This window comes from Bos taurus, chromosome 4 (genome assembly GCF_002263795.3).
Source record: "Bos taurus isolate L1 Dominette 01449 registration number 42190680 breed Hereford chromosome 4, ARS-UCD2.0, whole genome shotgun sequence".
Lineage (NCBI taxonomy): Eukaryota > Metazoa > Chordata > Mammalia > Artiodactyla > Bovidae > Bos > Bos taurus.
In genome coordinates this window covers 110,437,699-110,463,326 of record NC_037331.1, presented here as the reverse complement: position 1 = coordinate 110,463,326, position 25,628 = coordinate 110,437,699, and the positions used below count along the sequence as shown (strand labels likewise).

Genomic DNA, 25,628 nt, shown 5'->3' with positions numbered 1-25,628 from the left:
TAGCTATTTTCTCCTCCAGGGGATCTTCCCCACCCAGGGACTGAACCCATGTCTCCTACACTGGGAGGCAGATTCTTTACCATTTAGCCACCTGGGAAAAGATTAGCTTAACTTATGTAGCAGAGAATACAACATAAGTCCACATGCAGAGAGGGGAGATGAGCCTGGACTCCCTTCCAGGCACTGGGCTTTGGGAGTGTCACAGAAGAGATTGCTCAGCTTGCGCACTATTGACATTTGGTGCCAAATACATATGTATTCGGCAAGGAGGAAGGTTTGTCCAGTATTTTGTGGGATATTTAGCAGCATCTTTATCTTCTGTCCTCTGGATGACACTAGTGCATGCACACACACATATATCCATCCCCCAATTTATCACAAGCAGAAATTTCTCCATGTATCATCAAACATCGCCTTGGGTCAAAATCATACCCAGTTCAAGACCAGTACTTTAGAGGTTCTGTTCCTTAAGATTTCTTCTCTTCACCTCTCCATATTAATATCTACAGTCTCATTAACAGGGAAAAAGGGAACCAGAAAAGCCAGGAACCCTTATTAATATTACTTTTTTTTTTGGTAAATATCCAAACATGTCAGAAGAGGTAATGGAAGAAAGCAAGCACTTTAGAAAATTTGAGGATGAGTTATAATTCTGACTTGTTTAATGTCATATCATCTTACTGATTAAACCTTTTCCCTTCTAAATCATTCAAACACGGCAAATGGAGGCATTATGGCACTCAATTCGAAACAGAATTATTGAATTTTAAGGTTTTTACTTCATTAAAAATTGATGCCTCACTCTCCCACACACCTACCACCTGCGTTCAGTACTGGGGATTCACTCGTTCACAGTAACAAAGCTCACATCCTATATTTTGTTTGCAGTAGTGATGCCCATTGGCTGTTCTATGTAACAATGTGTACTGTGCATGACAGAGCTGCTCCAGGCAGTCAAAAATACATGAAGATATCGAGCACCCTCTTTCTCTTTCAGCTTCCATTTCTTATGGAGCCTATCAAGGGTTTTATTTCCCTCATCAAGCTTTTTATGAACAAATCATTTGTTAGGCATGCCTGTGGAGCTGATTATCCTGCATGAAACAGAATACACAGCTCTTTGGTCAGAGAAGGTTAGGTGCATGCCTGCCCATGCATCTACATGCATGATCCAGGTCTCACATTTTCCTCGACAGCATTGCATCATAAAGGATACAGGACAAGAGAAGTTGTTAGCTCTGTTCTTCCCATCCCAGTGAACAAAGTGTGCTGGAAGAACAGCAAGTATACACCGTATGGTCCTCTGTGAACTTGGGAAACACAGGTGCTTGTTCTGGAACTGGGATGAAAGGATGAAGGATGGTGGAGGTATCATTTATTCTATGTTCACATGTGGTGTCTCCTATGAATTCACTCTGAAGTTTAGGTTTTATCGTTAAGCTGTCCTATAGAGAAAGAGTTAGCAACTGGAGTCAATAGAAGTCATCGATAGAAGACAACAAAATTTGATCATCCAAGACACCATTTCCCTTGGCAAAGCAACTCAGACTAGCCTCCTACAACAAATGCAGTCTCTGCTTTAAGTGAGTATAGAACTGACTGGAGATCAGAGGTCTTAAGTAGAAGGTTGAAAAAACATTGATTTCCTTATTTTCCTGTGGCATTATCATGTCAAAAGCATTCCCAAGACTGAAGAAGAGAATAAAGCTAAATTAATTTTAATCATGCACATTTCTACTCTTTTGTATTCTGTGTGAAAAAAAAAACAAAGGGAATATGACTAATTTCAAGGTTTTACTTCATGTCATGCTCCTGAGGATACATTTTTCAACAAATGTAGATATGCTTTTATTTTGTTCACATAAGAGTTTACCTAGTACAGCTCTAGGCTTCAGTATCCTAAAAAACAACTCTGGCTGCTATAAAAGTATCACATCAAAATTCAGGTCTTGATCAATTTCACACATATTAGCCTCCTACAGTTAAGCAATTATTTCCTTGAGATACTTGCAACTCTCATTTCACAATGAATTTGGTTCATATAAATTGATGAAGACAACAGAATTATAAAGTCACATTTGTAACATCTTGGTATCAGTTCATTAAAAAAATCAATCAACTGGATATTTGGAAACATGCCACATATGAGTCATTGTGCTAGGCTCAGAGGTAGAGAGGCAGAATAAGAACAGGATTACTGTCCTCCAAAAGCTTTAGGAGATTAAACCTTTTCAACCAAGGCAGCCAACACATCTGAACTACATAACACACAATGTCAGACAACTGAAAACAATACAAGTGATTTGAAATTTTAGAAGGATTTGAGGTCACCAAGGGATGAATGTTCAGTCTTTTTGTGGAAAACTCATGGGACTTAATCTTAAAAATTGAGGGCTTCGTGGAAGAATTTCCAGTGGGAATATGACATAGCGGAAGCAGTTGCTTTGGAATTTTCATCAAGAGGGGATGTACAGAGTGGACTTGTTTAGAGGTTGGAGGCAGAGAGAACAAGGACACCAACCACTGTCCAAGTGGAGCTCCAACAAAGAAAGATGTAAATATCCATCAGCTATTCTCTGCCAAGTGTTGTGAATTCTAGGAGTCCAGAGATGAGTGAGACATCATGATGAGTGAGTACATTACAATGTAAGTTGGAGCAAGAAAAGTTATTGTTCAGGATATGAGATGCTCTGCATACTGGAGGATGGTAGATTACTCTCTGGGGTTTGAGAGAGGAAATGATACTAAGTTATTACTAAACATTACTAAAACTGAGTCTTCAAGGATAAGTAGGAGTTGGCTGGGACAGCATATAGAGAAAGGGATTTTTAGCAGATAGTGGAGAGAAGCCAGAGTTTATGGTGTAAAGCAGGAGAAATGAAGCCAAATGACTCCAGCTGGGCTCAGTTAGTACATACTCATAAAATTAGTATTCTTAGAAATGAGGACTTAAAGATAATGGAGAAGAAAATCAAAGTATTTTCCTTGCATTTTAGAAATATAAACGTGGATAATGCGAGAGAGAAATGAGAAACAGTAAAGGAGAGTATTTAACAGGCTCGTGGGAGAATCCCAATGAGACACGAGCAGGGTATCTTTGGTGTGAGGTGCTGCACTCAACAAATATATCAGCTGGGTCATATTCCACAATGCCTGGTCCTGGGTGAATGAAAGCCAGTCTGCTGGATTAATGTGAGAGGCTCCATGGTAGAATAATCAATAGTTCTGACTTCAGACTCATGGTCTGGACTCTTTTTCAAACTTTTCTTACTAGCTGTGACAGTCTAGGTGAGTTATTCCGTCTCTATGTCTGTTTCTTTACCTATACGAGGCAGATGACAATAGCCATTATATTGAGGAGCTGTCAAATTAAATCACTTAATAATTTGTGCACATTATCTTTGTTTAAACAGTGACTGAAACAGAGAGAGACCTCAATCAGTGCTAGCCACTGGGCAATCTGATTCCAGAGTTATATGCTTATAACTGCTGTATCAGAAAAACAGGACAGTGATAAAAAAGCAGCACTCATTCGGGCAAGTAAGATGGCTTCACGATCTTTTCAAGTGATGACTTTTTGAACTAGGATAAGGAAAGTAGTATTTGGTCACCCTGGCGGCTCAGATTGTAAAGAATCTGCCTGCAATACGGGAGACCCAGGTTCGATACCTGGGTCAGGAAGATCCCCTGGAAAAGGGAATGGCAACCCACTCCAGTATTCTTGCCTAGAGAATTCAATGGACAGAGGAGCCTGGAAGGGCCCATGGGATCACAGAGACAGACACAACAGAGAAACTAACTCTAAGGAAACGAACGTATAAGGCACTTCCACAGAACTGGTGGCACTTGCTATACCATTATAGGTGCCAGGCAAGGATGGAAAACACAATTTGAATTCTCTCAAGGTTTTGAACTTGGATCCCAGAAGAATGATTTTACCATTGCTATAAATGAGAAAGAAGGATTCACAGTTGTATCTAATTCACAGGGTCACTGAAGCCATACACATATTAATTCATTGTAAAGGATTTCGCACAGTGATGGGCCTTGTGTAAGCTCTCAGGAGTTATTAGTGATCATCGTAAGACTTCACTGCATCTCAGGACGAGAAGAGAGACACATCTGAATGACCCTGGAGTCCTATTTCTTGCAAACTCTTAGCACCATAGTAGAGAGCTGGACCAGCAGATCTGAGTCAGCACAGAGGAGAAGTGACTCGGCTTACAGCTGCTGAAAGCAGCCACTCGGCTCCAGCGGCCTCCCTTTTCTAACAAGGCAGTTTTGTTTTGTTTTCACTCCTTCTGCCATCATGACATAAAGCTTAAAAGTGCAGGCTCTGCTCTACTGGAAACTTGGCTATGGTGTCAGCCAACCACATCATGACATAAAGCTTAAAAGTGCAGGCTCCGCTCTACTGGAAACTTGGCTATGGTGTCAGCCAACCATCTATGCCCAGTCAAAGCTAAGGGCTTGGGGCATTGTATGTACTTTACTGCTTCTCTGCTCAGAGTTCTCTCCATATCTCCCAATAAACTGTGTCATATCTACATGCCTAGAACAATAGGCATTTGATGACAGCGGGAGGCAGAGACTTGGCATAGGTCTGCGTGGATATTGAAAGGGGGATATCGGGTTGGGAGATGGTTGAAACTTAGGCCCACAGCGGTAGACACTATCCCTAGGCAATAGCGGGCTGTAGTCTAGACTCAAATCAGAAATGGTAGGGTTAACATAAAATAGCACAGAGAGTGTGTGGAGAAAAGGGAAGCCTCCTACACCATTGGTGGGAATGTAAATTGGTGCAGCCACTCTGGAGAACAGTGTGGAGTTTCCTCAAAAAATTAAAAATACAGTTGCCATATGATCTCCAGGGCATCTCACTCCTGGGCATATATTCAGACAAAACTACAATTTAGAAAGATACATACACCACTATGTTCATACCAGCACCATTTACAATAGCCAAGACACGGAACACTGTAAGTGTCCACTGACAGATGAATGGACAATAAAGACGTGATATACTGTATCTATCCATCTACAGTGGAATAGTACTCAGCCATAAAAAATAATGAGAGACCGCCATTTGTATCCACATGGATGGACCTAGAGATTATCACACTAAGAGACACAAGTCAGAAAGAGAAAGACAAATAACAGATTGTATCACTCATATGTGGAATCTAAACTATAACACAAATGAACTTATTAAAAAACAGAAACAGCAACAGACTCAGAGACACAGAGAACAATCCTGCAGTGACCTGCAGGAGGGGGTATAGCAGAGGGAGGGAGTTGGACTTCAGGGTTACCAGACGCAAACTATAACATATACAGAATGATAAACTCATATACAGAATGATAAACAAGGCCCTACTGTATAGCACAGGAATCCATATTCAAAATCCTGTAATAAACCATAATGGAAAATAATGTGTGTGTATATTTACACACACACATATAACTGAGTCACTTTGCTGTATACCAGAAACTAACACGGCATTGTAAGTCAACTATACTCCAATAAAACAACTTAAAAAACAAAAAAAGCAAGGGATTTGAATGAGAGACAGGAGGACTGCTGGGAAATCAGAGGTGAGCATACAGGATTCAGGCAGGACAGTGGCAGAATGGTGAAATGTCTAGGCGGAACAAGAGCCCTGCCTCTGGATAGAGGTTTAGCAGTAGAGATTTGATCTCTGAAATGATGCCAGAAAGAACAGAGGACCAGGAGAATGACTGGCAGATTACCGGCATCTTTCAGAAAACATCAGATGCTAATAATTAGTGCTACAGCAGAGATCTAGGCAGAGCTTTACTTGTAAAATTTAGATCTTAAGGTGTGAGAAGAAAAAAGTGGTGGGAGAAGAAAGGACTCAGAAATAACTGCAAGAATTCAGTTATCAGAAGTAGGGTCTGTGCTTAAGTTACAAAGGGCGCCCCTGGTGGCTCAGCTGGTAAAGAATCTGCCTGCAATGGGGGAGACCTGGGTTCGATCTCTGGGTTTGGAAATGTATCAGAAGAGCAAAAGAGACACTGATGTATAGAACAGTCTTATGGACTCTGTGGGAGAGGGAGAGGGTGGGAAGATTTGGGAGAATGACATTGAAACATGTAAAATATCATGTAAGAAATGAGTTGCCAGTCCAGGTTCGATGCACGATACTGGATGCTTGGGGCTAGTGCACTGGGACGACCCAGAGGGATGGTATGGGGAGGGAGGAGGGAGGAGGGTTCAGGATGGGGAACACATGTATACCTGTGGTGGATTCATTTTGATATTTGACAAAACTAATATAATTATGTAAAGTTTAAAAAGAAAATAAATCATAAAATTGAATTATGATCAAAGACTAGTCCATAGACATGATTACTTTCCATAGACATGATTACTTTTTCATACAATGTTACCAAAGGTAAATACTTTCTAAGTAATATCCTGTGGCTCCCTGACAAGTTCTCTTGTTAAGAGCTTTTAGAAACAAAGGAAAGAGACAAAGAAATACTGAGGCAAACATCTCAGAGGGCATCCAAAGGAATCTTTTTTTTTTTTTTTTAACATTCCGAAATTTGTTCTGGAGTATAGTTGCTCTACAATGTTCTGCCAGTTAGCAAAGTGGATCAGCCACACATACTCACATATTCCCCCTTTTGGATTTCATTCCTATTTCGGCCACCATAGGGCACTGAGTAGATTTCCTTGTGCTATATAATAGGTTCTCATTAGTTATTTATTATACATAGAAGCGTGTAGATGTCAATCCCTATCTCCCAATACATCCCACCACCCCTCCCCACTTGGTGTCCATAAGTTTGCTCTCTAAGCCTGTGTTTCTATTTCTGCTTTGTAAGTAAGACCATCTATACCATTGTATTTTCAGATTCTTCGTTTATCTGTTAATATACAATATTTTTTTTTCTCTTTCTGATTTGCTTCACTCTGTATGAGAGTCCGTAGGTCCATCCACATCTCTGCAAATGACCCAGTTTTGTTCTTTAGGCTCCTCTGAAGTCAATTTCAGAGGTTGCCAGGTGGCTTTATGAAAATCAGCAGGGTCCCTCTCCCAAAGAGACTCATTTCCGAAACCAATTACAATAAAGTCATAAGTAAGCCAATGAGCCTAAATTCTTCACAGGTGGGATGGCTCGGATTGCTTAAATTCATCAAAGAAAAAGAAAGGTAGATGACAGTCAGATATACTATCTCCCAGTCTGAATTTGCTGCTTGAATGAATTACCCAGGGTAATGCTCATCATGAGATTAACCGGAGACGTGAGAGTTTGGGTGGAAGTTCCAATCCAGTGAGTCTGCTTTGCATTATTTTGGATTATGAAGGTAAATCTCTTGATTTTTTTCTATGCCAACACTATTTTTATCTTGTTAACTATTTCAAACAAAATTATGCACTCAAGGGTAAAAATATGTACAGCTGATGTGGTGGTTAATTTCATGTGTCCACTTGACTTGGCCATGGGGTGCCCAGATGTTTGGTTAAACATTATTCTTGGACTTCCATTGGGGTCCAGTAGTTAAGAGTCCACCTGCCAATGCTGGGGCCATGGGTTTATCTCTGGTCTGGGAAGATTCCACATGCCACAGAGCAACTAAGCTTGTGCACCCCAACTACTGAGCCTGTCCTCTTCCTTCTCTTCCACCATGACAGAAACCACAATAAGGAGAAGCCCGCTCATCACAATAAAGAGTACCTCCTGCCTGCTGCAACTAGAGAAAGCACCTGTGCAGCAGCAAAGACCCAGCACAGCCAAACAAGCAAGAAAACTATTCTAGTGTGCTTGCGAAGGTGTTTCTGGGTGAACATAACACTTTAACCTGTAGACTTAGTATAATAACATGGACTGGTCTCCCTAACATGGGTGGGTCCCATCCAATAGGCTAAATGCCTGAATGTAACAAAAAGGCAAAGTTTTGAGTAAAGTTATGGGCTTCCCTGGTGGCTCAGCTGGTAAAGAATCTGCCCACAATGCGGGAGACCTGGGTTCGATCCCTGGGTTGGGAAGATCGCCTGGAGAAGTGAAAGGCTACCCCCTCTCCAGTATTCTGGCGTGGAGAATTCCGTTACTTGTATAGTTCATGGGGTCGCAAAGAGTCGGACATGACTGAGGGACTTTCACTTCATGGGTAATTACCTCTTTCTGCCTGATGGTTTTCCAGCTGGGACACTGGGCTTTTCTGGCCTTCAGACTCAAACTCAAACACTGGCGCTCCTTGAGCCTGCTAATTTTTACACTGTTTTTTATACCATGAGGTCTCAGCCTCCAGAATTGTATAAGCCCGTCCTTCTAATAAATTTTTCCTCTCCCTATATACAGTCTACTGGTTATTGCTGGAGAACTCTGACTAATATGGTTGGCTTTCCTCTCTCTACTGCATAAATCTATACTGCTTAAATTTACCAATTACTCATCTGTCAGAGAAGTTTCAGTCCTTAAAGTTACGTGAAACATAACGATGGAGAACCTCTCAGCAAAGCTACCCTGTTCTGTGTCCTCCACTCTCTTGCTTTGGAAACAAGCATATTCAGTGATTTATACATTAAATGTGGGGTTCCAGAGCTGTGTTCTTGCTGGTCTTGCACAATTCATTTTATTCTCATAGTTTATAGTAGCGATGACTTATTTTCTCTTTGATTAGCTTATTTGTGCAGTAAACTAAATAGTGAGAGGCAGGGAGACCTGGTGTGCTGCAGTCCATGGGGTTGCAAAGAGTCAGGCATGGCTTAGTGACGGAACAATAGCAACAACAGTAAATAAAGCTTTTAAAACATAACCTGATCCCCAGTGGGGGCTTTTACCTCCATTTTATCCACCTAAGTTTGCTAAGTTTTACCCTCTCCTTGCAACTTTAAAAAATTACTAAACACACAGGCGCACAATCATGTTTTATTCATCTTCCCTGAAGAAGGCATAGGATATTTTAAAAGGCCCCCAAACCCTGTGGAAGCTAGAGTGGGTATGGTATCCTGCTGTGTGATTATAAATTAAAATGTCCCCTTTCCTTCCTGAAGAATAAGTCAATACCTAATATTACAAAACTTTCCTCCCAGCCTCTTTTTTCTTTCATGTTGGAATATAATGCTTCTATTGATGTGAAAATGCACCAGCATGCACTGAAATATAATTCAAGGTAGATTTGCACTCAGCTGGCATGATGATAGCACAGCCACTTTGGGAATTGAAATATAATAAAAAGTCAGTTAGGTGACACTACCTGGGAGCAACACACTGTTAACTCAAATGCTTTTTACTGGGTACCAGGTGATTCTCACAGCACGTCTACTTGTGAACTCGGGAGAATAAAATCAGCCATCTGTGTTGTAGGTATATCCAAGGTGAGCTATATTTATAGCTATAGATACGTATCTATTGCTCTATATCCATCTCACTTTTGGTTTTTGCTAAAAAGGGGAGATATGCTATCCTAGCACACATCTAAGCTCCTAATTAAAATGAGCACGATGCTTCACCCATCAACCTTCCTCAGGCTCCATCGTTCCCAAGAACTCAGAGCTGTATTTTGTCGTCAGCATCCTAAAATGATGAATTTCTGTCTTCCTCGAACATTTTATGTATCTAGATAACCATCCGAAAGTAGAAACTTCTTATTTTTTTAGATATTTTTTAGTAGAACTATACATATAGAAATTTTCACTCAGTTGCATCTAACTCTTTGCGACCCCATGGACTATAACGGACTAGGATCCTCTGTACATGGAATTCTCCAGGGGAGAATACCGGACTGCATATCCATTTCTTTCTCCAGGGGATGTTCCTGACCCTGGGATCGAACCCAGGTCTCCTGCACTGTAGGCAGATTCTTTACCATCTGAGCCATCAGGGAAGCCCCATTTGGAAATAAAGAGATTTGTAACTCCTGATTCACTATTAAGAGAGAAAAATAAAATCTGTTGTTTCCTGAGAGCCAGTAACAAACAAAAAAAATAAATAAATAAATAAAAGGTCATCTGAAATCAAAAAAAATAAAAATAAAAAAAAAATAAAAGAAAATGCCTTTATATATGAATTCACCTATCTCCCCCTCCCTTATTTATCCTAAAAAAAAAAAAAAAGGTTTACAATTAGCTATGTATATTTTCAAATAAATCCTCATAGCTGCTAAGTCGCTTCAGTCGTGTCTGACTCTGTGCGACCCCAGAGACGGCAGCCCACCAGGCTCCCCCGTCCCTGGGATTCTCCAGGCAGGAACACTGGAGTGGGTTGCCATTTCCTTCTCCAATGCAGGAAAGTGAAAAGTGAAAGTGAAGTCGCTCAGTCGTGTCCGACTCTAGTGACCCCGTGGACTGCAGCCCACCAGGCTCCTCCGTCCACGGGATTTTCCAGGCAAGAGTATTGGACTGGGGTGCTATTGCCTTCTCCGAAATGCTCATAGACTCAACATAAAATGTTCCATTTTTTATGTGAATGCCATTTAGGAATTGAAGCTGAAGCCCATTGTTTAAGGACAGAGTTTTAAAAAATTGATTATATAAATGCTTCTATTTAAGTAGGGAAACTAGACCTTTTAAATCAATATAACGTACTCTATGTAATTTCCATTCATCATGTTGTTAAGCGGTATACTTTTTAGGAGTGCCATTTTACTCACAAGTATCATTGTATTACTATATACATTTTTTTTTAATACTACTTGATGTTTGTTTTAGAAAATTGGATATTATGGAAAATATGTTAAGAAATTAGTAATGGACTGATAACCTACCAATTAGAGATAATTAGTATTATCCAGATTTATTTCATTCATATCTCTTTTCTAGTTATCTATACATTTATAAAAATAATAATATTGGAATTATATTCGACATAATTTTTGTAAACACTCTTATTCACTATGTTTTCCAATTGTTATAGGATTTTTGAGAAACATGATTTCTTATGACATAATAGTATTCCACATAAGGATGTGCTCTTTAAAATAACCTCTTCATTGAAAATATTTACTTGTTTTCAATTACTTTTATTAGATATATACTGTGATAATATATCAATGTACATCTTTACTGAAAGTCACTCAGTCATGTCCAACTCTTTGAGACCCCATGTGGAATTCTCCAGGCCAGAATACTGGAGTGGATAGCTGTTCCCTTCTTCAGGGGATATTCCCAACCCAGGGATCGAATCCAGGTCTTCTGCATTGCAGGCGGATTCTTAACCAGCTGAGCCATGAGGGAAGCCTGAATCATCATGACTCAAATTTAATTAAAGGATATGCCAAGACTTCTAATATATTCAGCTTCTAAAAAAACTATGGCTTAAATTTGAATTAAGGAATATAATATATATTATCAAATAATTCTCTACTTTGCTATAAGACAATGTAAAACAAATCACTTGAAGTATGTGAAGTAATGCCTAAACATTACTTACTTTTTGAGTTATAGAAATTTATTTTAAGAAAACTATAAAATTATATGGAGTTTGAAATTACAGAGCTGAAAATCAATTCTCAATAACTTAAAACATAAAAATATTATAAACAACCATTTTTCCTTGAGGCTTCCCTCATGGCTCAGATGGTAAGAATCTGTGTGCAATGTGGGAGACCTGGGCCCTATCCCTGGGATAGAAAGATCCTTGGAGAATGGAATGACTGTCCACTGCAGTATTTTTGACTGGAGAATTCCTCAGAAAGAGGAGCCTAGGAGGCTAGTGTCCATGGGGTCTGAAAGAGTTGGACATGAATGAATAACACATTTTTTTTTTCTTATGTGAGGAAAAATAAATCTCATGATGCAAATTATTACTGAACTTAGAAATTGGTATATGGATCAATTCTACCAAATATTAATATACTAACTACATTTTCAGATGTTTGTAAAATCAAGAGAAGAGATATTCTAATTGTAATAGACAGTGCCAGGAGCAGTCCTTGGGAAATGCATGTGCTGAGATTGAACTGGGAACTTGCCAGTATTGGCCAGCACATTTCCCAGCTATGCACAAAGCCAAGAAAATGTCTATTCCTTAGGCTATGGTCTGGATGTGTGTTGAAATTCGTGTGTTGAAATCCTAATGCCCATAATGACAATATTAGTAGATGGGGCTTTGATAGGTGCTCAGGTCAGCAGGGAGGAGCCCTCAGGAATGGGATTAGAGTTCTCATAAAGAAGACAGCTCAGATCATCCCTTTTACCACTTGTTTGTTGTTGCTGTTGTTCAATTACTAAGTCATGTTCAACTCTTTGCGACCCTGTAGACTGTGGCACACCAGGCTTCCCTGTTCTTTACCATCTCTTAGAGTTTGTTCAAATTCATGTCCATCAAGTCAGTGATGCTATCCAAACATCTTATCTTCTACTGCTCTCTTCTCCTTTTGTCTTCAATCTTTCCCAACATCAGGCTCTTACATAATGAAACAGCTCCTTATATCAGATGGCCAAAGTATTGGAGCTTCAGTTTCAGCATCAGTCCTTCTGATGAATATTCAGGGTTAATTTCCTTTAGGATTGACTGGTTTGATCTCCTTGCTGTTCAAGGGGCTTTCAAGAGTCTTTCCTAGTACCACAATTCGAAAGCATCAATTCTTCAGCACTCAATGTAGGAGACATAAAGAGAGGTGGGTTTGATCCCTGGGTCAGGAAGAGCCTCTGGAGAAGGAAATGGCAACCCACTCCAGTATTCTTGCCTGGAGAATCTCTTGAAAAGAGGAGCCTGGTGGGTTACAGTGCATAGGGCTGCAAAGAGTCAGACACAACTGAAGCGACTTAGCATGCACACAACCTTCTTTATGGTCCAACTCCCTCATGAGAACATAGCAAGAAGTCTGCAGTCTGCAACCAGGAAGAAGACTCTCACCACAGCTCGACCAGACTGGCACCCTGATCTCAGGCTTCCAGCCCCCAGAACTATGAGAAGTGTGTGTGTGTGTGTGTGTGTGTGTGTGTGTGTATAAAAATGACATAGTTAACAGATTTGGTTATGGCAGTTTGGGTGGACTACGATACTTTCCCTTACAGGACCCAAATGGCCAAATGGAAATTTATCAAAGGTTTGCAGAGGAAATTTTCCTGCAAAACAGAAATAAAGCAAGGCCCCAGGAAGTTTCCCTTTGGAGACAGGAATACAGAGCTGATGTTTAGCGGTGTGGATGTTAAGAAGCCATTCCATAATTGAAGCAATGTGGGGCTTTCCTGGTGGTTCAGATGGTAAAGAATCTGCCTGCAATTCAAGAGACCCAGGTTTGATCCCTGGGTCAGGAAGATCCCCTGGAGGAGGGCATGGCAACCCACTCCAGTATTCTTGCCTGGAGAATCACATGGACAGAGGAGTCTGGTGGGCTACAGTCCATAGCGTCACACATAGTCAGACAAGATTGAAGCGACTTAGCTCGCACTCACGCTTGCACTCTCTTCATAAACAAAACAATGAGGTTTGAACACTTCAACTTAGCAAACAGTTGATTTAGGAGGAGGGCATATTCTGAATGATTCTTCTAAAAGGTTTTGTTTTCATGGATAGAAATTGATTTTTTCTTCAATAGGTGAGAAAGGTCATTAACAGAAATCATGTTCCTTTCTCCATATAAATGCTAAACCACTTTCCATCACCTTATTAACAGGGCAGATGAAAACTTTACAGTGTATTCTAAGCATCTCTTTGTAATTAGGGCATAAAATTGATGCATTTTGCAATTAAAAACTTTATTTCAAATGGTATGCAGATTCTTTGTGTGTCTGTGTGTATGTGTGTGTTTTGTTTGGCTATGTATCAGACAGTAATACACAGGAATACTTTTTCTCTTACTACTGTTACAATATTATAATATTGTTTCTGGAAGATACATTTAGTTTTCCATTATGAATTGATGGCATAAATACTCTCAGGTAATTAGAACTTAAAAAAATCCCAACTCTTCAAATGAGAAGACCAGTCCATAGGTCAGTGTTTTTCTAATTATGGGTTGCAGCTTGTTTTTAGGTCACGAAATCACTTAGTGGATCATGGTAATTTTAATTGAAGAGCGACAGAAGAGAAAACAACAAAATTATGAGAGCACGTTAAAACATAAGGTAAATTATATTTAATGAAAACTTGGTTTCAGTAGGTATTGAGTATGATATAAAATGCTTTCTCATTGTTTTGGTCAAAATCATTTGAACCAGGAGGATGCTGTGCTAAATGAAACAAGTCAGAGAAAGATAGATACTATATGACCTAACTTACATGTAGAATCTTGAACTAGAAGCCATAGAATCAAAGAGTAGAATGATGGTGGTTTCCGGGGGCTTGCTGTATATTGGTCAGAGGGTACCAGTTTTCAGTAAGGAGACGAAAATGTCCAGGGGAATCTAATGTACTGCATGGTGATTTTAGCTAACAATACTGCGTATTGGAAATTTAAGTATACGCCATGACAAAAATAAACTCAAAATGGCTTAAAGTCTTAAATATGACATGATACCATAAATCTTCTAGAAGAGGACATAGGCAAAGCCTTCTCTGACATAAATTGCAGTAATATGTTCTTAGCTCAATCTCCCCAGGCAAAAGAAATAAAAGCAAAAATAAGCAAATGAGACCTAATTAAACTTACCCGTTTTTACACAGGAAAGGAAACCATAAATAAAATGAAAAGACAACCTACAAAATAGGAGAAAATAATGGCAAACAGCGTACTGACAAGGGCTTAATTTCCAAAATAAACAAATAGCTCATAGAACTCAATATCAAAACAACAACCCAATCAAAAAATGGACAGAAGACCTAAAGAGACATTTCTCCATAGACAGATGGCCAACAGGCACATGCAAAGATGCTTAACATCACCAATTATTAGAGAAATGCAAATCAAAACAACAATGAATTATCACCTCACACCAGTCAGAAAGGCCATCATCAAACCATCTGTGAATAATACATGCTGAAGAGGCATGGAGGAAAGGGACCCTCCTGCACAGTGGGTGGGACTGGGTACTGGTGCAGCTGCAATGGGAAGGTTCCTCAACAAACTAAAAATAGTTAGGACAGGCTCTAGACTAAAAATAGAACTACCATGTGATCCAGCAATCTCGCCTCTTGGCATTTATCTGGAAAAGGCAAAACCTCTAAATCCCAAAGACACATGCACCCCAGTGTTCACTGCAACACTATTTACAAAACCAAAACACAGAAGCAACCTAAATGTCCAGTGACAGATGAAGGGATAAAGAATCTGTGGTATATAGACAGAATTAAAGGTTACTCAGCCACAAAAAGGAATGAGATAATGCCGTCGGCAGCAACATGGATGGACCCAGAAATGATCATACTAAGTCAGGCAGAAAAAGAAACTACCATAGGACACCACTTACAGCTGAAATCTAAAAAAGATACAAACGAACATTTTACAGAAACATACTCACAGATACAGAAAACAAAATTATGGTTACCAAAGGAAAAAAAGTGGGGGGATAAATTAATAGTACAGGATTAATAAACACACTGCTATACATAAAATAGCTAAGCAATAAAGATTAATTGTATAGCACAGGGAACTATATCCAATATCTTATAATAGCCTATATGGAAAATATTCTAAAAAAAGAAATACACACACATATATATATAAACATATGACTCACTTTCTTATATACCTGAAGCCAGAAGCTAACACGATAATAAAAATCAACTATATTTCATATAAAGAATAGGGTAGATATAACACAGAACAATTATCCTTTGTTAAAAGCAAATATCAGTGTACTCTACGTATGGGAAAAATGGAAATCTTTGAAATGTCAATATTTCATTGGACTATATAGGAATGAGACTACAGAAAAATTCAAATATCAAATCCTGTTTTCCTTAATTTGCACAGATTCTAATATAAATTAACAAAAACATCTAAACTTTACTTTTATCCTATTTAAGAAAACTTATGAGGAAATGGTAACCCACTCCACTATTCTTGCCAAAAAATCCCATAGACAGAGGAGCCTGGCAGGCTACAGTCCGTGGGGTAACAAAGAGTTGGATATGACTGAGCAATTGAGCATACACACACATTAAGGTAAATTAGTTGCTGAATATTGTATTCCTTTGTTTATTATATTTTATTTTTATTTTATATTTTATATTTATTTTATTATATTATATCCTGGGGTCCTAAATTCGGAGAAGGCAATGGCACCCCTACTCCAGTTCCCTTGCCTGGAAAATGCCATGGATGCAGGAGCCTGGTAGGTTGCAGTCCATGGGGTCGCTAAGAGTCGGACACAACTGAGTGACTTCACATTCACTCTTCACTTTCATGCACTGGAGGAGGAAATGGCAACCCACTCCAGTGTTCTTGCCTGGAGAATCCCAGGGACGGGGGAGCCTGGTGGGCTGCTGTCTATGGGGTCGCACAGAGTCGGACACGACTGAAGCAACTTAGCAGCAGCAGCAGCAGCAGGGATCCTAAACTAGACATTAAATTAGCAAATGTTTATTGATTACTATGTTTAAGATCCTATTCTTTTAATTATAATGGTACTTGTTACATGGAAAACCACCAGGAGTTTGGGTTTTCTCAGCGATTTCCAGGAGGGCGGACTTCATCTTGTATTTTTATGTGTTTAGGCATTAGAAATGCCTGAACATCAAATTTAACAGAATCTAATGGGGAGTTTTTCAACGGTGGTAAATATTTGTATGTGTATTTGTTTTATGTGCTATTATGGTCTCTCCAGATAAATTCTATTTGCTCCAACTCTCTCCACATGAATTTATACTGAGATGCAGTGATAAAATATGGTGATCAATCATTTTCACTATGAGCTTTTGGAGAAAAAGCAAAACTAACAGTGCAAAAAATGAAAAAGTAAATATCTAGGTATTTTACAAGAGCTTTTGATTTCAATTATTCAGATACACCTGTGACATAATGCTTCCGTGTCTTCCTTGAGTCCTTGTCTGTAATAGACCACACAGCCAGCTCATACAAAAACACACAGCCTGTTGCATGAAAAGGCACATATCCTCAAGCAGGAGATATTCTGTGAACACTAGTTCATGGAGCCACAGTGCTGACTTCAGCAAACATTCCTGGAGCATCTCTTATGTTACAGGCATTGCTCTACGTGCAGGGGCATGGTCTCTGCCTTCAGGGAGCTGATAGTATACAGGAGAAATGAAATGGACCCAATCATAATAGTGTCACAAATGAACACAGAATATTTAGAAATCAGAGCTCACAGTCGCACAGTTGAGCCTTCTATTAGGAACTTTCTCTCACAGTATTTGGTACATCTGTACTACGGGCTCCGAAACTACTCTTTTTCCTCCCATCTTCCAATTCTAAGTAGTTCGTTACTTAGAATTGAAGTACTTACTTAAAACACTACTTTCAAGAAACATCTAGAGAAATTTGATGATTTGTGTTTTTTTACTATTTTTCAGTCCCATATCAGATATCATTTTCTTTGTTTATGATAGCTCGTTTGGCAATATCATCTTTCTTTGTACCATCATATTCAAGGACTATTCCAAGGTCGACCAGTTTATTCAAATAACAACAATATTACCTAAGTCTCCGTTTATTCTGCCACTATACTGCCAAGTTTAAAAATCACTCTACTTAGCCAGGCCAGTCTTCCTTCAGTTGATCCTTATCTCTTGTCATTCTTCTTTGTACTCATTTCCCCTTTTTTTTTTCCCCTAATACTTTGCATACATTTAGAAGAGCACTTTGAGCTTTTGATTCAAACAGTAGAACTTACCTTTAAAGTCATAATTTACATCAACGCAACCTTATTACTCATAGTAAAAGGAATGTGAATGTCCATAAACTCAAAAGATATCAAGCACTCTTATGTTAATAAAACAATCATTCTTTGTTTTTGAACATATGATCTTAGAGGAATATCCATTGCTCAATGCAAGAGGGACTAGCATTTGTAAAAAGGAAAGGATTTCAGTCCTGTCAAGACAGTCCCAACCAACTTTCTTCCTCGCCTATCCTCATCCGCTCAGCGTTTCTAAGTTTCCCTCATTCAGTCTGCACTCAGGGAAGCCAAGGAAAGATCTCACAGTCTGAATCCAAACATAATCACGAGAGTGTGCCAACAACAAAGTAAAAACATAACCCTAGCTGAGGAAATCACAACAGCAGTTTCAGGCACGAACGTCGAATAGATTCACTGACCTGACGAGATGTCTATCTGGTTCATCTTGGTCTGCGTGACGTTGATGTGAACACCGACTTTGCTCTCAGTGAGGTCAATTTCCACGTTGCCCAAGTTATCTGCAAAATGACTGAAAAGCAGGAGACCATTGGGGTTCCAAGTCCTGAACTGGAAGCTAACCGAAAACAGGTCCTGGTGAAGCCGTCCGGGCACCTCCAGATAACTGGTAGCGTTGAAAAAGACAGGTACTGTGTAAGGCTCCACACACGAGAAACTCAAATTTCCCTGGAAGACAGAAGGGCATGCTTTGAGGAAAATGTAGAATAAAACAAGCACCCAGGTAAGACAGCTGACCAAGTGAGAGGTATACACATTTCAAACCCGAGCTTGAGCTGTGTGCAATTCCCATGTGCAGTCATGTGACACAGATTCATGTGTCCTCGAAAGGACATGTCCTGGCATGTCCTTTCTGCTGTAGCTAACAGAGTTCAGCAGCTGGCTATCAGACTGAGGGATTCATGCAAGCACCTTGCATCATGAATTTGACAAACTGACAGCCTGGTGTGATGGGCTGGCTATGAAATGGATACATCCCTGTGTGGTGGGCTTGGGAGTGGACCACTGGACTTTCTGAAGAAAGCAAAGAGCTGCTTCCTCCTCCCCCACAACTGACAGTGTATCAGCTAGGGAGGAGATGCCTCTGTTTTCTTTTGGATGGCCTTGGTCAATTATTTATTAATATATAAATCTAGTCTCACTGGGAATGTTAGTTGCTGTTTATTAAACTAGGATGGGGCAAATATTCTTGAGTCTTAACCCCATACCTATTAACTAGTTAGTCAAAGCTATGGTTTTTGCGGTAGTCGTATGGATATGAGAGATAGACCATAAAGAAAGCTGAGCACCGAAGAATGGATGCTTTTGAACTGTAGTGATGGAGAAGATTCTTGAGAGTCCCTTGGACTGCAAGGAGATCCAACCAATCCATCCTAAATGAAATCACCCTGAATATTCATTAGAAGGACTGATGCTGAAGTTCCAATACTTTGGCCACCTAATGGGAAGAGCCAACTCATTACAAAAGACCCTGATGCTGGGAAAGATTGAGGGCAGGAGGAGAAGGGGACGACAGAGGATGAGATGGTTAGATGGTATCACTGACTCAATGGAGATGAGTTTGAGCAAGCTCTGGGAGATGGTGAAGGACAGGGAAGCCTGGCGTGCTGCAGTCTATGGGGTTGCAAAGAGTCAGACAAGACTGAGCAATGGAACAACAGATTATTTTGTTATTCAACTCAAACTCTCATTTACATTCCCATGAAATGTGCATATATCTTAATACATTAATGCTTTCAGAAACAGTGACATGAATGTACAAAAGGAAAAGAAAACTGTTAATTGAAGCTTCCTTCTCCCCCTCATGCTTCCTCTATTTGGTACAAAGAAATCTGATTATTCAGATACACTGAATTTTATATTCTAATATATATATTTTCTAATATATATATTCTATATATCTTCCTTTTAAAGATATGAAAAAAATCTACATTTTTTGCCATCTTTTTTTTTTAACCCCACTATATCTTGAGGAATATGATTTGAAGGCATTTTTTTTTCTTTATTGTTTCCTTAAACACCACCACATACTTATCCCCAGAGGCACAGTTCTTCCATTTTAGTACATTAACCATTTAAACTAAGTTAGGCTGACCCCCCAATTAATATTCAAATTAAATCTGTGCTGCACCTGCATATGCATGCATGCTAAGTCGCTTCAGTCATGTCCAACTCTTTGTGACCCCGGAGACTGCAGCCCTCCAGCCTCCCCTGTCCATGGGGTTCTCCAGGCAAGAGTACTGGAGTGGGTCACCATTTCCTCCTCCAGGGGATCTTCCCTACCCAGGGATCAAACCAGCATCTCTTACGCCTCCTGCGTAGAGGAGGTTGGCAGGCAGGTTCTTTACCACTAGGGCCACCTCAGAAGCCCTGTATCTTCACAGATGATTAGATGACTATTTTTAAAGGCTTACTTTTCCCGATGAAAAGAGCTGTTTATGCACAAAAACTGACATGTCATAACTGACCACTTGCCTGTGTTGTGGAGACTGTCTCCCAGCAAAGTGAAAAGTTCTGAGTGATGGTGCTGATTCTGGAGTCAACATTTAATGAGGAAATGGGTGTGTGTAAGGAGAATGGTGCAGGATAAGTGCTGAGCCACTTACACAGAAGTATTAGCACCAGACATCTTCAAAAGCAAATCTCCTCTGTAAATATTTGCCTTTGTAGAGCAACTTGCAAAATGTCCTGCCTGCCTCTACGTTGCCTAAACCTTTTAATACACATGTTTATTTTTGTTTAAAAGCCTTTTCTGTGTCTGCTCCTTCCATTTTAACAAATGTAATTATAGATAATTTAGGCTTTTTAAAATGTCTTTGTTATTCAGGTTAAAATACCATTTATAAGCAACAATATATTGTGGTAAAAGTTGACTTTGGAATGAGTCCCCAGAGTGCAATTCTCTGTAGTTTGAGAATCTAATGGATACACATGAGGACCAACTGAGAGGTTTGGGGCAGAAATAACACTTCACTTCTTAAAGGTGTAAATAATGGGAAGGGTATTATGATAATTTGGGTTCTGCATCTTTCTGTCTTAGGTGATAATTTGATAATTTCTGAGGAAACAAAAGGATTCTGATGCCATTTTATCCAAAGCTTAAAATAACATATATATATATATATATATATATATATATATATCTCAGATCAGTTACTCAGTCATGTCCGACTCTTTGTGACCCCATGAATCACAGCACGCAAGGCCTCCCTGTCCATCATCAACATCCAGAGTTCACTCAGACTCATGTCCATCGAGTCAGTGATGCCATCCAGCCATCTCATCCTCTGTCGTCCCCTTCTCCTCCTGCCCCCAATCCCTCCCAGCATCAGAGTCTTTTCCAGTGAGTCAACTCTTCACATGAGGTGGCCAAAGTACTGGAGTTTCAGCTTTAGCATCATTCCATCCAAAGAAATCCCAGGGCTCATCTCCTTCAGAATGGACTGGTTAGATCTCCTTGCAGTCCAACACCACAGTTCAAAAGCATCAATTCTTCGGCGCTCAGCCTTCTTCACAGTCCAACTCCCACATCCATACATGACCACAGGAAAAACCATAGCCTTGACTAGACGGACCTTTGTTGGCAAAGTAATGTCTCTGCTTTTGAATATGCTATCTAGGTTGGTCATAACTTTCCTTCCAAGGAGTAAGCGTCTTTTAATTTCATGGCTGCAGTCACCATCTGTAGTGATTTTGGAGCCGAGAAAAACAAAGTCTGACACTGTTTCCACTGTTTCCCCATCTATTTCCCATGAAGTGGTGGGACCGGATGCCATGATCTTCGTTTTCTGAATATTGAGTTTTAAGCCAACTTTTTCACTCTCCTCTTTCACTTTCATCAAGAGGCTTTTGAGTTCCTCTTCACTTTCTGCCATAAGGGTGGTGTCATCTGCATATCTGAGGTGATTGATATTTCTCCCAGCAATCTTGATTCCAGCTTGTGTTTCTTCCAGACCAGCGTTTCTCATAATGTACTCTGCATATACATTAAATAAACAGGGTGACAATATACAGTCTTGATGAACTCCTTTTCCTATTTGGAACCAGTCTGTTGTTCCATGTCCAGTTCTAACTGTTGTTTCCTGACCTGCATACAAATTTCTCAAGAGGCAGATCAGGTGGTCTGGTATTCCCATCTCTTTCAGAATTTTCCAGTTTATTGTGATCCACACAGTCAAAGGCTTTGGCATAGTCAATAAAGCAGAAATAGATGTTGTTCTGGAACTCTCTTGCTTTTTCTATGATCCAGCGGATGTTGGCAATTTGATCTCTAGTTCCTCTGCCTTTTCTAAAACCAGCTTGAACATCAGGAAGTTCACAGTTCACATATTGCTGAAGCCTGGCTTGGAGAATTTTGAGCATTACTTTACTAGCGTGTGAGATGAGTGCAATTGTGCGGTAGTTTGAGCATTCTTTGGCATTGCCTTTCTTTGGGATTGGAATGAAAACTGACCTTTTCCAGTCCTGTGGCCACTGCTGAGTTTTCCAAATGTGCTGGCATATTGAGTGCAGCACTTTCACAGCATCATCTTTCAGGATTTGGAATAGCTCCACTGGAATTCCATCACCTCCACTAGCTTTGTTCGTAGTGATGCTTTCTAAGGCCCACTTGACTTCACATTCCAGGATGTCAGGCTCTAGGTCAGTGATCACACCGTCATGATTATCTGGGTCATGAAGATCTTTTTTGTACAGTTCTTCTGTGTATTCTTGCTACCTCTTCTTAATATCTTCTGCTTCTGTTAGGTCCATACCATTTCTGTCCTTTATCGAGCCCATCTTTGAATGAAATGTTCCTTTGGTATCTCTGGTTTTCTTGAAGAGATCTCTAGTCTTTCCCGTTCTGTTGTTTTCCTCTATTTCTTTGCATTGATCACTGAAGAAGGCTTTCTTATCTCTTCTTGCTTATATAAATACTGCTCTAAATAAGAAATGACACAGCATGGAAAGAGACTATGACCTTGGGACTGTATACTGTGAATCCACAATCTTTGTTTCCCACTCATATGCGTTACCTTGGAAAGTTATTTTTCTAAGTTAAATTTCAGTTTTCATCTACAAAATGTTTATGACAACATCTCCCTTTAGTATTGCTCTTAGAGTATCATAAAGGTAACAGGTCTCACACAGTTACCTTTTACCTATACACGGAGCTATTATTTTTCCCTACAGTCAATATCTTGTAAGAACATTTCACCAAAGTTCAATTTTTAACTGTTAGTGTAAATTCATCATTAGTTTAAGAAAGATAATTGGTAAAAACATTCTACATTCAACTATTATTTTATGAGCTTCACTGGTGACTCAGCAATGAAGAATCACCCTGTCAAAGGAGACACAGGTTTGATCCCTGGGTCAAGAAAATCCACTGGAGAAGGAAATGACAACCCACTCTAGTATTCTTTCCCGGGAAATCCCATGGACAGAGGAGCCTAGTGGACTACATCCATGGGGTCACAAAAAGTTGGACACAACTTAGAGACTAAACAACAAATTATTTTATAGTTTCTTATATCCAACCAGAACTCCTGTTTATTCATTGGGCATTTCCATTTGTCCTCTCATTTTATGAAAACCCCAGGCTCAAATTTTGAATAACAAATCCATCAAAGTCAGAACATAGTACAAACACTCATGACATTTTCTACTCCCAGACTTCCAAATACATGGATATCTGGATTCCTAGGATCTCCCCATTGACACTTTGGGATTGAAGAAACTCCTGTTCTTGCAGAACCAGAAGGAACCCACATGCCAGATTTATAAGTTTCTTTTATAGTGATCTTACACGGTGTTGTATGAGGCAAATGGCAACCCACACCAGTATTCTTGCCTAGAAAACTCCATGGACAGAGGAGCCTGGTGGGTTACAGTCCACAGAGTGACAATGAGTATGACGAGACTGAGAGACTACACTTCCACTTTGAAATAGTTCAACTTGGAAACACACACACCAGAGCCAGGACCACTGTGAGTTTCTGAGTCACAGACTTCACTATCCAACTGAATCCATCTTTATTGAATTACGTAATACTTAGTATGTTTAGAGCTTTGACAAGAAGTTTATTTCTTTACATATCTGAGTGAATCAGCTTTGGAAACATGAAGAAAACTAATAAAGCTCCTGGCTTTTAAAATTTTAAAATACTGAATTACATCATCATCAAGAAATGTAGTAGTCTATATAATGTGTCATTTGGAAACATGAGGCTGCTGATTTAAGGGCTGCTGAACAGTTGGGATGATTGTCCTTCCGTAATGGGAAATCTAGAAACTCTGGGGCTAAAATTCCAGGCCCCATCTGAAGCAGATTTACTATTTACAGTAATTTTAACTCAAAAATCAGTATCTCGTCTTAGAATACATTCAGTGTCTCCATATTTTCAGGTACCTCTAAAGTTAGTTTTATATAGTGGAGCCCACAAGCCTAATAACAAATGCTATGATACTGTTGTCCATTAACAGTCCAGAGAAAACAAAATTTCTTTGATTTTTCTAGGAACTGATATTATGGGGGTGGAAAATCTTACCACATTTGAGGGCTCCAGTTTCTTCCTTCTCGCCAGATCTGTTATGTTGATGCCATTGTAGTTAATGCTTTCCATGCAGCCTTTGAAATTCTTTCTACTGCTGGAACTTGGTTTTCCAGAGAAAGGTATGCCTCCAAAGGTTATCTTTGAGAAAAAGATAAAATGTAAACATTCCCACTGTATTTGGCTTAAAAAATAAAAACATTTACAATAAATTAGACAAAACTAGTAGTCAGCTATCGTAACCTCAGCTAACATATACAGACATTTTTTCTGTATATGCCTCTAAAGTCTGTTGCATATTAAATTATGTTGTTACTGAAGTATATACTAATTGTATTAATTGTGAAAATTAGATTATAACTTGAGCAAGAAAAGAGCAACAACTTCTAAGCATTTTTAATACCTGGAAGGTATTTTATCAATTTTCCTGAGAATGTTCTAAAGGATTTTACACAGCAAACATCTTTTATAAATATTAAGCATATATTTTTATGCTTATAGTATCAATAAATGTTACTAGTCATCTTTAAATAACCCAGAGCTAATATATTAAGTTTATGACTTCAGCCCAAAGGAAGGAATTTTGTATTCACCCTATTTAGACATTGTAGTCTAATGATCACTGGCGTAAAAAAATTGTTAGGCTTATTGTGAATACAGAAAATAGTTCCAAAAGTCTCACTGCTATATTGATTAGAAATATCTTTGGGTTTGGAGGTTATAATTTGAGAACTACAGTCTTAAAGATATTATAGGTCTCCTAAATCCTGAGGAATAAGGTCAATGCTCCTTCCTGTGATATTCAAGCAATTGTTAAAATCACAATAAAAAAGAACATGTATTTTTCCAGAAACCTTTGATCAAATTACATTATTATAACATCAATTTCGTATAATAGAAAATTATACTTAATTATGTATTGCCAATAATGACGCGTACTGCTAATAGTGAATGAATCTATTAATCATAGCTGTAATATCAAGATATATAATCCAGACATTATATTTCTTTTAAGTAGTATTCAATTACCAATTTTTCCTACAAAGGTTGGAAAATGAAAGACATCTTTCAATGTCAAAACTTTATATTTGATATATAAGGCAGAGATCTTTGGGTTTTAGAAGATATATATTATGCCTCTGTTATACAGTGCTTTTACATTTTAGCTTTTTTAATGTAAATGTTTAAGATTATTTTTAACCGTTCCTTAATTTTTAGTTTACAACGTTGTGTTAATTTCAGGTAGCAAAGTGATTCAGTGATATATATATATATATATATATATATATATATGTTCCTTTTCAGATTGTTTTACATTATAGGTTATTTAAAGATACAGAATACAGTTCCCTGGGCTGTA

General features: G+C 39.0%; 1 protein-coding gene across 1 annotated transcript in view; it reads right to left on the bottom strand.

Moving 5' to 3' along the window:
• CNTNAP2 (contactin associated protein 2) overlaps nt 1-25,628 on the bottom strand; it is a 2,325,432-nt gene that overhangs the window by 1,287,692 nt on the left and 1,012,112 nt on the right. The window contains exons 8-9 of the mRNA XM_024991213.2: nt 24,266-24,409; nt 18,140-18,404 (exon numbers count right to left, since the gene is read on the bottom strand). Of these exons, the coding sequence (XP_024846981.1) occupies nt 18,140-18,404; nt 24,266-24,409 (409 nt within the window). The remainder of the gene's footprint in view (nt 1-18,139; nt 18,405-24,265; nt 24,410-25,628) is intronic.